At 38.7% G+C, this 14761-nt stretch overlaps 1 protein-coding gene across 1 annotated transcript in view; it reads left to right on the plus strand.

Annotated features, from left to right (window-relative positions):
• Positions 1-14761, plus strand: part of LOC108773798 (RNA-binding Fox protein 1) — a 264406-nt gene that overhangs the window by 189450 nt on the left and 60195 nt on the right. Inside the window, exon 7 of the mRNA XM_018539732.1 lies at positions 6265-6357. Coding sequence (XP_018395234.1) covers positions 6265-6357 — 93 coding nt within the window. The remainder of the gene's footprint in view (positions 1-6264; positions 6358-14761) is intronic.

Raw genomic sequence — 14761 nt, forward strand, 5'->3', positions numbered from 1 at the left:
ATGTTTCGACGTGAAAATTAATTTCTCGGAGAGAGCACATTCGATTCGATTTTCTCTAAATTCGTGTAGTTATTATTTTTAATTTCATTTGTTATAATTGCGTACGTTTCACAACTTTGGCTATATTATTACAATATTCATCATATGCACTTTACACAGTGCTTGTCACTTTATTTGATAAATTATTTCTCATCGTAACAAGAGTACTATTAAGAGAACTGATGCTAGAACTTATAATTATAACGTCGTCGTAATTATATCATAATTATATCTTCTTGCCGCGTTGGATGAAAACTAAGTGCGCATTCTATATATATTAAAATCGTCGAAGGTTTCAACGTTAAGTACATTAATATCATAGAGGAAGCAATTTCTTATAGTGTTGGCAAAACGCGCGCGTTACGTCAGCGGAAGTAGAACATATACGTTTTGTATCGCCCACTTAAAGATACCCCGGTAGAATTCGTGGTGGATTAATTGCCTGATGCTTACTCTCGAGTATCCGCGGCTTGCACGCCAGCTACAATTTTCCGTAGCCCGATAAGAGCCTGAGGAAGTTTTCGCTTGGCATCGCGATCTCCTCGTCACGAGAACGCTGCGGTGCTTGAAATACATAGGAAATACGGCCCTGCAGGTTTTAACTCGCGATGTTCCTGAAAATTATCGTGAAAAAAAAGCTTCGACGAGAGATTCCCTTCACGATACGCCCGCATGCGCTATCTTTTCCGATTCCGAATTGCAAGCGAATACGAAGTTACGTTCTATGACACGCGTTTTGCATCGACTGCTCCGCAGATAATATCACCGATTGCGAAAATAAATTTTCGTTTCGTATCCTGTTGCGATGCAGAATAATTTGCATTAATTCTAATCAGAGGAAGTCATGTTTATAAACTATCAAATGTGTACGCGAGAACTTGTTTTTCGTAAAATTAAAAATCGCATTCCGAGAATTAAAGAAAATTAAAAAAATAAAATTTTATAAAGAAAATATCCAATCCGCATAGAAATTTGAATTTTCCGATAATGAATTTTTGATATACATCATGATATCGACTTTAATAATAAATTAGACTTTAATCGAACATTTATCATACTTTTCCAAGTTTAAACTTTGTCTTTGCATTCAGATTCGGTAAAAAAAGTTATTATAATTTTAATATTGGACAAGAACGTCGTATAATGCATTATAAAATTTGTGGATTATGGATTTTAACACATTTCCTCGAATCAAGTGAATATTATAATGTTATGCCGCGCAATATTCGCAGTGGGATTCAGTAATTTAAATATTACATTTTCTTCGCATCACAATTTTCTGACAAAACGGGAGATCGATAGCAACGCACTCTTCTAAACTGTTAACAGTTTGAAATGAATTCATAGCTGCGCGATGAAAAAGTCGTTGCGTATGCATTGAATATGCAAATAAATTCTGCTGCGATTCATGCTGTATCTTTGCGCGCGAATCCTAAAAAATATCGACACGTCCGACGCGGCACAATCATTGACATTACGGTTATTTCCCAAGCGAATTGTTATCTCATTCGAGTCATCGCGATATGAAACCAACGTTACGAGAACAGCGAATTGAATATCTTAATTTTACAACATGATTAGACCGGTTTATAGACACAATTTGAATAAATATCTGAGAGAGAAAAGTATTTTGCAGAATGCCAGACATTTTTAATTATATACGTAATGGAAAAGATAAAAATAGAAGAATAGAATTTTTGTGTACATCGAGATATTATTTTCGACCTTTTGAAATTTTTAAAGTTTAATAGATTATACAGAATGCTGTCAGAGTATTTCTTATTTACTCGTTAATTAATCTAAGAGAAGAACTGTTCACTGAGAAAGAGATCTGTAAGATGCTTGTATAATTAATTACATCATTAAAATGCACTTATCTTACTATTATTGTTGTTACTATGAACTTCTGATTTTACATAACTATACAGGATTGTCAAAACTAAAAATCACAGGAAAGTCAGAGAATTGTCAAGAAAATTGAAAACGATCAGAGAATTTTGGAAATTTTTTGGAAAATTAAAATTCTTAATTTTAAAGAAATTTAATATACATCACACCTACGCAGTTTTGGAATACTATAAATCTAACAATTAAAAATATAAGCAGTGGAAGCAACATTAATAGTAATTTACATTGCTATATTAAATTAATTTCTTAACGATAATAATATTTAACGGTTTTCAAGTCAGAGGACGAAAATACAAAAATTTCGAAATATTATTAGAAGTAAGAGAATTTTTGTTTAGTAATCAAGGAAAAATTATGGAAAAGTTTTGAATGAGAAATTATGACAATAAACTTGATAATACAACTGTTCTACGGTACAATGAACAAAGAATGTAACGCACATTTTCTATCCTTATATTTTTTTTTCTACAGGCACTTAATAATTCTTGACAAAAATGTAGGTTTGCCGTAATTACGGGCAACCATCAGGTACACTTTAGTTAAAGTGATATTCGCTGAAAAAACCTATAGGCTTGTGTCAACTTGCCGCGCTACCTACGCAAAGAGGGCTCAGCCGTATCATTAATTATTCGCGCCAGTCCATTGTCCTGCGACATCCATTTCCGGTCACAAAGGAATAGGAATCCCTCGTGTATATCTTGTCTGTTTGGATCCAGTTAACTTTTGAGTTTGCAATCTTTTTCGTTGGACAATAATCGACATATAATTGTTATATAGTCCTGCATTAGCCTAACGAGACTTCAACTGTAATTTAATTACGCGTTTGCGATAATTGTTAAATAAAGTGACACAGACATTCGAAACTGTTGAAGAGTACATTCATTATGTATAACTTAAATAAAATCGTTTTCATCGTTTCTTTACTTTTCTATATTCCGTGTCCATTATATTCGATAAGTGACAAATATCGATTACGAAGACAGGGAGATATTGCTAAGTGCTCAGTGACGCGGATATTAAGGAGAGAGACGCCGGATTAAACCGAGGACTTTGAAATATCGTGGGTCTGACCTTCGTGCGCACTTACTCCAGTTTTGCCACGTCCGACCCATAAATCGCATTTCCCGCGGTATTTCGAGGAACGAACTGTATCCTTCATCACTGATTAGAAAACTTCGCGCTTCGCCGTTTTCGCTCTACCCCGAGGCCGTATTTGATTTGGCTTTAATGCGATTTTTCGCGGTAACAGCCGCGGCTCGTAACCACTCCCGGCAACAGCTCCGTGATCCGAGGTGAGCGAAACGGATGGCGCGCGGAGTGGCGAACTCGATTACTTTGCTGTCCTTTTTCACCCTGACGAAGAAGCCGCTATTCTGTTAGCTTTCTCCGGTCTAAACTTCAATTAATCCATTTAACGATAAAAGCATCTCCGATTCCAGTACCGCATCAGGCAGAACCATGCAGTAAAATATCGCGGAATTCACCACGCGAATTTTCTGACTTAATAGCGATGCGCTTTGTGAAATTTACGTAACTACATATTTCAATCTATTATAGGAGAAATTAAACTTTAGTTTATCTCCATTCGATAGCACAGATTTAGTGGAGTTACATTTAATGGGAATGATATAAGTTATAAGATCGATGTGACGTTATCCGGAGAAAACGCTGTTAAAAATTGACGTATCATGACAGCGCAATCAATCACGATCGTTTTTCTTCGACACTATCATGATTGCTCACGTATTTATACGCATTCGGGTTTCTAAAAAGCTGTAAAGTCATTTATATGTTTTCAAGCGCGTTACTATTTATTTATTTATTTTTAGAAATTATAACCCCCGATATACATTTTTTCAAATATATGCTCAATTAATGTATTATTAGTTTTTTTAATGAGATTCCATGGCGATTCGGTTAGTACTTTATTTTATTTGATTTTGCGCATAAATACAGCGATCTTCAAGTATTGCAAAAGTTTTAATAACCAGGTCACAGCGATGATAACGGTCGACGTGCACTCGCGTCTTCGATATTGTTCCGGTGACTTCATGAATGCGAAGGGGAGAGAGAACTTACGCCATGATAATGTTCAACTGAGTCGACAGCAGGTTATCGTGGAACAATATCTACGGTAGCTAGGGGGAAAACTTGACTGTTCTCGAAGCAAACGGACACTCTGGTGGCAGTGCAATCGATCGTGCTCTTCCTTCGTGCGGAACTCGCGACATGAGATAACGTGCAATCGTGATGCGTGGGAGCGTGCCATGTATATCGATCTTTCTCTACCAAGTTCTTCCATTCATATACACTCTACGTTTCTTGGAGTGAAAATTAATTGTAATCTCACTACACAAGAGAGTGGAAATACAGCCACTTTTGAAGAAAAAAAAAAAAAAGCGAAAATATTTCACTTCGTGAAAAAGACAATTTTTATAAGACGTGAAATATTTCCAGTCTTTTTCAAAAGTGGTTGTATTTTCACTCTCTTGAAGTGAGATTTTATTCCAAGAAATTTAGGGCGCATACGCCGCGCGATACAGCAACGTATATTTTAAATACAAAGAAAGAAAGAGTGAGAAAGGAGCTCGCCCCTCCTCGACACGATTCTAATCTTTTACGACGTCTGCTCAATTTCCCGTTACCCCTCAGCGTCGACAGAAAATCCACACGTGGACAGCGACACACACGCACACGTGCACACGATATACGCTCTACGCCCTCCCTGTCCTTTACGTTTACTCTCACATGACTAACTGTAACCCCTTCAGTCGTTCTTTTTTAATTTTTGTTATTTTTTTTTTCTCGTACACGCACCTCTCGATATAAGAGTCTTTAATATGATATGACGATGACCGTGATATGATATGATATGATATGATAATGAGATGATTAATGTGACCATGACCATGATTTCTTACCATGATTTTTATATTTACTTATTTGTTGCACGTTGTTTGGTGCGTCTCCGTAAGCAGTATGAGGCGCTCGCAGACCTCCTGGTCGTCGACATTTCGAAACAGTGCCCCCCCATCCCTTGAATGTAACGATGAATTTAAGCGAATGTCCCCGTGAGTCCTCCGACATTTTCAAAGCGACTCTCAACCCTTTCAAACCCTTGGCCCACAAAAGTAAGAATCGCCGTCAATCGTAATATTTTCATTTTTGTGTGAAGATAAAGATATTAATTTTATTATTAATTAGATTAACTTCTTAATTCATTTTTTCTTGTATATATTATAATTTTAATATGGCAAGATCCAAGCAGCTATATATATGCTATTACATGATTAAACTTTAACATTTGAAATATTTCTATGATACTCGCGACTTTAATAATCATGGCACTGATTAATTGTTTAAAATCGTTTTCTTTTCGGTTTTATGAAAAGAATTCCGGTTTTTGTTTTTTGGGAATTAAAAGTGCGCGAGTTCTTATACAGAGTTTTGTCTTGAAACTCTGAAATGATAAAGCGCGGATGACAGGATACGAATAAATGGATAGATAGCCATTCCTTTCAGCTTTTGCGATAGCGGTGGAATAAGAGGAGCGCGAGATTGACGGGAAATAACAAAAACGAGGTATCCACGGAGGCTTCTGTCGCTTCGTCGCGTCTCGAGGGAGCCTCGGGAATTAATTAGCGTGTCTCGCGCGATACATAACGGTCCAGAGAGGGAGACGGCCATTGTGCGTCAAAGAAATAAATAGAGCCGGCTTGGAGAAGGAAACGCCGGCAGGGCCGAGGGTGATGGAAGGGTTCAAAGAGAAAGAGAGGAAGCACAAAGGAGCTGGCCGGTGTTGCTCGCGGCGAAACGGAAGAATCGAGCTTCCTGCGTCTTCCGTCCAATCTTCGATGAGAATGGGATCGATCCTCTATTTGATACGAAAATCCGTTCAAAGATCGGGAAAAGAAACTAAATCGAAAAGCGTATCTCGCACGTAATTCGCAGTTAAACGCGACGAATTTATGACGTAAATAAATTTTAACATTTTCTTGCACTTCAAAATTTCTCGATTTTTTGTAATACTGTAGTAAAAAAAAAAACAATTAAAAATCGACGGAAACGCGCGCGCGTGTCTTTAAACTTTTTACCGCGTTAAATGAAATGACATCGTCGTAGCGCGAGACGAGGGTTGCTTTTTTTTTTTTTTCATCAGAGTCACCCTCGCTGCGCCCCGACGATCCTTTTCGGAGTATCTTCCATGTATGTACATCCCTCCCCACCCTCCGCCCCCCCACAGTCGGCTTTTTGCGGAGCGCTGGCAGTCTGTAAGTTGAGTTTAATGCATGTTGTTTTGTCTGTCCTTGCATGCAGGGATTCGGTTTTGTAACATTCGCAAATAGTGCTGACGCGGACCGGGCACGTGAGAGGCTACACGGCACCGTGGTTGAGGGCAGAAAGATTGAGGTGTAAAGTCGAGTGGGTGCATTCCTCAACGGAATGCGCGCACTCTCGATGTGAAATGGCGACCACGATCTAAAGCTCGATTCATTTGATTATATGACGGCTTCATAATCTGTCTATTAAATGTACGTTTTCAAATTTTGTCGAGTAACAGTGGTCGCCTTATAGTTTTAAGTCCGGCATTTTGTGTCCCGAGTGTCCACTGAGGTTATAAATTTCCCGGGTGAATGAATTGGTCGTTTAACAATAAGTGAAGTATCATTGTTAATCCCGATAAAAAAAAAAAATCTGTTGCGAGTGTTATTTACGTTTTGGAATATAATAGCATCGGTGTTGAAATCAGATGGATACCCGGGACGCCAAAGGTCATTAATCTATAAGAGACTAGAATAAATTGCTATGCGATCGAAGGCACGAGATGCCAGACTGACGACGCCATCGTAGACGCGGTCGTTTTGAAACGGCTTACGATTCGCGCTGTCTTACAGTCTACATCGCGATTCGACGGAGCCTTCTATTCAAAAAAGAAAGCTAGAAGTATTCAATATCGCAATAATTAACGAAACGCGAGTCAATTTCACGGGCTCGAAAACCGGATAGAGGTAGAGAGATAGAGGAGGAAGCACGGGAAGGGAAGGATCTGTCGGGTCGCAGGGGCTCGAGAGAAAGAGATTTCTCTCGTGGCCTGGATCAATCTGACTGATGGCCACTCGTGGATCGCACGAGTGGCGCGCGAGCTGCCGATTGGCGAGGCTTGATCTCCGCTCGAGGGCCTCGAGTGATCCACAAATTCTCGTTCCCGATTGGCCGGTCACTTCGCCGGTGAAAATCAGTACGCGCGGGAGAAAGTCCTCGTCGCGATCGATGCGCGACGATTCGTTCGCGAGACGGATTTTGCTTTTATTCAACGTATTCAATGCGTTCAATCATGCGAATAAGTATAATCGTAACTGCACCTTCTATCGATGTGTCTCGAGCTCAGAAATTATCTTTGCTTCGTCGTTCGATTATCATATACAGCAGTTGATTTGATAAGCTCTGTCGGATCGACCGAAGATAAAAACGAGGCAATGGAATATGGCAACGGTTTGGTCAAAATGGTACTTTAAATTTTGTCATATAAATAGAAATTTATCGTAGTATAAACAATTTCATAAATTAATAATTTTGTAAATTTTAATTGGTTAAACAATTAATTTGAATTGGTGATTATATTCATTTGTTTTTTGTTTCGGTTTTTCTTTACACGCTAATAGTATACGTATATATGTATACCAATAGTTAACGATTAAAAGTGGTCTTATAGACGCATATAAATACAGCTAAATAATTTCGTTCTCATTATAAATCTTCAGACATTTTCATTTATAATACAATCAGCTCTCGGTTTTGATTACCGCGTGCAATTTTTGTAGCTTCCAGTCAACCACGTGACGACCGTAGCATCTGCTGCGTCGATATCAAACAACAACAGTTCAACCTAATTGAACAACTCGATTAATTATCTTCTCATAGTGGCTGAAGCAGCTTGTCGGGTTGCGGCAATCTCGTACGCGTCGCGTAAACCATCGCTTTAGCTTCATTTAGCTGGCAACCGCGTCTTTGAAATACATCGTTTAGTGTTATGCCAATGCGCGCGAATGAAAGAATTTTATTTATAAAAATCGAGAACAAAGTTAAATCGAGAAAAACCTTTTCTACGAAAGTCTATATTTACTTCACTGCATCGATAATTTATTCTATAAAACTTGATACAGCTTGATACGGGAAGACTTCGTTTGCGATTTTTTTTACGTTTGAGGCTACTGTCAAAAGGACGACGCAAAAGTAATCGCTTTCGAGAAGATAGCAGCACGTCTTCCTCTGTCGTCATTATTGCTTTTCGAACGTAATAGGATTATATTCTTGAATCACGGCCAGTGATTACTCCTTCGGATTTTTTCCGGTTCGATAATAGCGTCCGTTTGATCAGGCAGGCCTTCTTATTGCGACTTTAATGGCTCAATTAAAGCTTGAAAGCCTGACCTTTTTGCGACTCGTCGATTTACTGCACCAATGGAATTCTATTCGCGACAGTTTCGTGAAATTACGTAAATTTTCAAGCAGGATTTTCGCAATTCCAAGACACTTTTCTCAAATCTTTAAATCTAACATGTCGTGAACTTTGGAAACCGCATGACAAAATTGTTGCCGATTTTTCGTTGCCTCGGGGATCTTCGTAATACTCAAAGCGAATAAAAAGGAACGCATCAGGGTTGCTTGCCAACGCGGATTCAGGACTGTCATGTCGAGCTGTCGTGTTTTAAGTGCTTGCTGCAAATCCACGCTGTTAGTACTGTCATCCCTAAGATCAGTCTTGTTAGACAAGAAAAGGGAAGATCCGCGCTGGTGGCACCCCGAATGCAAAGTGAGCGAAGTTGAAGGGGTGGACGCGCTCGAAACAACGCGATAGTCGTCGAACGACGAGTAAACGAACCGCATACAAAGGAGCTGGAAAATCCGCTGATTGGACGATCCGGCCGTTGTGTTGGGTTCGGTTACCATGGGAAAGAAAGTAACCAAAAGCACAAAAGCAGAACAAAAGAAAGACAATTGCAAAATACGATCGTGTCTCACGCAGATCTCCTGTTGTTCCATAGAGAGCTTCTGCGCGAAAGAAAGAGCGGGTAAAAAGGTAGAAAAGAGAGCGAGTGAAAGACCCGTACTGAATAGTCGATTGAAAAATCTTGAGAGAGCGAGCGAAAGAGACAATAAGAAAGAGAGAGAGAGAGAGAGAGAGAGAGAGAACAGATGGTCGATTCGATAAGATCGATCGATATCGGTCGGGAGAAAAAGCGAGAGAGATTAACGGGCAAATGCTGATCAAATGGGACACTGAGAGGGCCACTTGAAAAGGACCTCACGAAGTGTCCGAAAAGGTAAGGAAATCACCGCAGCGGGAATCGTTTACCGGCAAAGCAAAGACCGGACTCATATGTGTATAATGAAAAAAATACAACTCGCACTGCCCGCTCTCTCACGCGATACACGAGAACCGTGCCATGGTCGATTTTCACTGGTAGATAATATTTTTTTTGTTTTATTTTTTTTTATTTCTCCCTTTCTCGATTACTTTTCCACGCTCGTTTCGCATTTTTGGCATAAGCGAATGAAATTTTTAACAGCTTTTTTGTCAGACTATCTTTTCATTGAAGCATATTCCTATACGCGGGTGACGAAATATTCAGAAAAGAAAATAGAGAAATTGTTTTAATAAGTGTTACAAATTTTATTTAAAAAAAAATGCATCTCCTGCAGCACAAAGAGATACTTTAAAGTTGCGGACGAAGCACAGGACAAAATTGTTGCAAATACTTCGTCATCCGAATTTATTCTTTTATTTAACTTTTGATTGTTAATTTTTTTTTTTTTAGTCCCTTACTCTTTTTTTTTTCTCTTTTTCGACCGGCACACGCGCGCGTAGCACTCTTACTTTCTCCTAAAATGAAATTCTACTTGCGATATTTGTGATTTAACTAATATAAAATATATGCGATACCTTGAAATGCATAATACTAGTAAAACTATGTAGATGTATAAGAAGATAAAACTTACAAAAACAAGCTCAAGTACTTTCGCAAGTGGCAATCGAGACAATCGAAAAAAAACACCGCGTTAATTATACGTGATAATGACGCAATAATGACGTTTCTTCCACGAGCAATTTGCATTTTATTTGTACCTTGCGATCGAGTTTTTTTTTTTTTGCAACAGAAAACCCGCGTATGCGGATACGAAAGATCTTTGCACGGCTGCCAATTAAAACGCGAGAGTGGTTCTAAAACGATTATATCTCGTACGTCATCACTCTTGTATGGCGACGTTTGACCCGTTTCACTCGAGCGCTAAGCACCCAGGCCCTTTGTTGAATTTTCTAAGAGCCGTCGTAGAGCAAGAGGTTAAAAAAGAGGCGTGGACGCTGAAACTCCAGCCGAGAATAACGAGATGGCGGGGTATAGCAAAAAGAACGAGCTCTAACGAGAATTCTTTTACGCGTAATTTTCTCACGAACGTGGCGTAGCACTTTAATTGCGGAAGAGATTAGGGAGCGATCTTAAATTAGAGACCGCGCCTTTTTTCCCCCGGTTTTCCGCGTAAATTTTCAGCCAGCAGAATTCCAAAGAGACGCGAAATAAAAATTCGCAATGTCTGGCTGAAATCTTTCGAAATTCATGAGGACCGATGTATTTATTGAAGCACTTACTAATAGGGGCAGGGGGAAGATTTAAAGGGACACACAATTAACCTTTTGTAAATCTCTCGCCGCATCTGAGGGAGAAAAACGCTTAGTTAATCTCCCTTGAGAGACTTTAATTGCCAGCACAACTTTTTAATGTCCGAATCACCTTCAAGCTTTAAATAATTTCAGACGTTGTAAGTCGATTCAGTGACTTTGGAAACTAGATTCTCGAGTAAGATGGAAATTCTGAAACCGACCGTTGATTGTATTGATCAGATATACGATTTTTCGCGATCTCTTTCTTCGAGATAACGACAGCATGATTCGGTCGAAGGTTGCTTTTTCACGGATCAGCAAGCGACTGCGCTTCGCATATTCACGTTTCACGCGCAATTTAACGCACGGTCTGCACCCTTCAGCGGACAGGAGACCAACCCGTTCGTAAAATTTGGCGTAAAATCGATCGCGATGTATTTATTCGTCATTGATGCATCCGGAATCAAGGAAATCAATGGAAAAATTAAGATGGAGAAATGTAAGAAGAATCAAATCGTTCGGAAGAGATTTATCCCACAGAAGTTTCCGAACGGGAGAAGTTTATTGGAACATTGTTATTGGTACATGTCCACGTCTACCAAGCGTCTACGATAATGATAATAAATATTAAAGCAAATGCTAATGTTTTGCTTCGCGTCCATAAACTTTCCGGGCGTAGCTCCGAAGCACAAATTCGCCGGAAGCATAATTCATATGGGAAGATACGCGGAAGTACGCGCGGCTTGTTGCAGTCGTCGGGTATTACAGATTACAGAATAAAGAGGGAATTGTTTCCCCGAGCGAAGCGGATTTTTGCTCGTTATTAATTTCTAACTTGCGACGAAACCTCTTGTCGTTGGACACGAGTTTTGCGCCGCACTGAGTTCATCTATCCACTCCGCGGCCTTTTTTTATTTCTCTCGTTCGTTAATCTTCATTCCTTGCCTCTTCTGCTTGTAACAAGAGAAAACGTGAATTCCGGACAAAAATGTGCACAGCAAAAGACATATTTTCATTAATAATCAAAGAATATCGGACAAGAAGATAGTCGCAGAAATCGACGCTGTTTGAAGATCAGTATAAAGTTTCGTCGTAACGCTTTTATAACAAGAGACAAGGTGTTCGCAGCAACCAGCAGATATCACATTCAATGGCTCATTATCTTAATGAACGCCCTTTGTAATCGTCGCTCCGTATTGTTCCGCACGTCGACTCGTTATGTCTTTGAAGGCTTGACTGCCTTCGTTCTTACACTGACTTTCTTTTACTTTCTTTTTGTACGTCTTTCAATTTCCGGATAGAAGCTCCTTCACGAGCAAGTTGAGATTTTTCACAAGATTGAGTTATATTTCAAGTATCTTACAATAACTTTGGATCTTTCATAATCGCGTTGAAATTGAAGTGTTTGAGAAACCGAGCACGTATAGGCAGGATATTCCTCGATTAAACGTGAAATTTTCGCTCTCTCTCTATGTACCACTGTAAATTTTTTATTTTATCACGGTTGAGTGTACGAAGAAACAGTATTCTCATGTATCTTCAATCTTTTGCATATATTAAATTAATGAATAGCAGGTTGAGATTATAATGTCTCTGACGTTCTCCTGTCTGTCAAGATATTACCCAAACATTTGTCTGTCATAAAAACTGGAGTAGATTCGTCGATGGAGCAAAAAACGTCGCGTGTAGCGGAAAATCCACACAGAACATTTGAGTCGATCGAGCGGGTGATAAGTGCTTATGGCAGTTCAGCTAAGAAACAGCCTCGAATATATAATCCAGCGCGATTTATTGCGCGCCATGACAAATGACACAGAGGCTGCGGAAGCCTGAAATTACGTCGACCCACTAGGTAGGCGAAGAATGCAGATTAACGAGCAAGAACTGCTAAGAGAAAAAGCGACAAGAAGTATCACCGAAAGAAAAGCTCTTCTGCTTTTAGCGCACGAAGCTGGCATTCCGAGTCGAAGCCACGTAGGGGATAATGACGATGCTAATACCATAAGACGATCTAAAATAGACAGAAGAGGTATAAAAAGTACTGCGAGCAGAGGACGAATAAACAAACGTACCACTAGCTTCGTGATGTATAAACACGCAAGGAATTTCAGAACGATTTCCGCGCGTATCTAAAGAAGTGAAATAAATTTGAATATATAAATAGTGAAATGAAGAAGGAATATTATTCTGATATAGCCATCGAATATGATGCTTTAACGTATACATTACGTATGCGCTACAATTTACATAACCGGGGAAAATAAATAGACCACCGTTCACTTACACACACTGGAAAAAATATGTAAAGTTGTATAAATATTATGTAAAAAAATGTATAGTGAATATATACAAAAAATTGTGCATTTTTACAAAAATTAATGTATACTTTTAATTGTGCGAAATTTTTTTATATTAGACAAAAAATTACAATAACGTAATATATTTTATAATAATCTATTTTCTATGTAAATGTGTATATGTTTTTGTTATATTATTTAACATAACGGTGACATATCATATATACATATATTTGCATTTTTATATTTGTATATTTCAATAGCATAGCTTAATAAAATTTAACGTAATTTGTTAACGAAATGATATTTAAATATTTCTGTAAATTTAATTTAATTGTAAATTTGCTTTTGAAAATTGTTTAATTACTCTACTGAAAAGAATAATTTTATTTTATATAGATTTTGATTTTAGTTTAAATACATATAAAAATATACACACTTTTATATTAATAATAGGCCCCAAATTATCCATTATAATTGTTATAATTTTAAATGTAATATTTTTGGTGCAGAGAATATTGCAATTACAATATTGTTGTGAATTGTGTTATAAATTATCCGTGTTTTTTGTGTGAGAAATATTTTGCGCTTGCAAACGACCTACAGAAGACAAGATGAAGATTTTGAAGACCCGAGGGGCTCATTGAGAGAACGAAAATTATGGTTGCTACACGCGCAACATGAACGTGATTTAACGAGCTTGGCCTTGGTGGAACGGTTGTTGGTTAGGGGTCGGAAAAAGCTCTTCCTGAAGATGCAAAGGAGTAATCGACATTCTGGGTCAACGACGACGACGACGACGACGACGCCGACGCCGGATACGATGCTTTTCGCAGTAACGTGCAAACATAGCACTAGCAAAAGCAGATCGACGATTCGACGATTAAATCGCGCATGAAAAATTCATACAAGGTTCCGCGAACAGAATTGGAAAGAAGCATTTCCACACGATTTTATAACTCATTGAAAATTCAACCGTGATGAAAACCCAAGGGAAGAGACTATACAAACAACGTAACAAATTTCTTGAAGTTATAATCGCGCCGCATGTTTGATTAATGTATAAAGAAACTACTTTCCTTTTATCTTTCTGTTTGTAAAAACTCACGATTTTGTATCCATCAAACTGTAACTATAAATTATTTTACTCTTTATATATTTTGTTTCTTTATTACACTGCAACATTTATCTGGAAGATATTTTTGTAAACAAAACGAAATTTGTTTATGTATGAAAGTGAAAGATATAAATATTTGTCTATATCTTTTTTTCCGCGTGATTGTACAAAGTGCGTCATATACTCAGTTAAAAGGTTGTGTAAACAAAAACTAGCTGCTCAGAAAATACTCAAGAGAGTTGCGTAACGAATTAGAAGATATCGACGATGATGAAGTCTTCAACTGATAACAACGAATGGACAAAGTACAGCGAAGAAGCAGTTTCTCCATTAAGGTCATGAGTGTAGCACGGGTATCGGGTTAGTAAGCAAGCAAGATGACTAATAGAGGGACGAAGGAAGAGGGAAGTAGGACTTCGATTACCTCGTACATTTTCGCCGCACGATCCTGGCATGACCTGGTAGAAGCAACGTCGGGTGGTCATAGGTTACGTACATCGCTTCCGGTATTAACGACAGGTACCTTACCGTGCCACTCTCGAACGGTCAGCTTCGTAGTCGGTGGTGGTCGAGTTTTCGGCCTTAGCAAGTCAAATTTATGCAGATGTCCGCTCGTCGAAGGCGAGCAAGCGAGGCTGCTCGAAATTTCCAAAGTGCCATTTCGCTTATTCGACCGGCCGCCGGCCGTTCTCGAAGATAGCTAAGTCTGGGTCGAGCCCTCCCACCTCCCCCCCCGCC

This window comes from Cyphomyrmex costatus, unplaced genomic scaffold (assembly GCF_001594065.2).
Source record: "Cyphomyrmex costatus isolate MS0001 unplaced genomic scaffold, Ccosl1.0 scaffold222, whole genome shotgun sequence".
In the NCBI taxonomy this organism is placed as follows: Eukaryota; Metazoa; Arthropoda; class Insecta; order Hymenoptera; family Formicidae; genus Cyphomyrmex; species Cyphomyrmex costatus.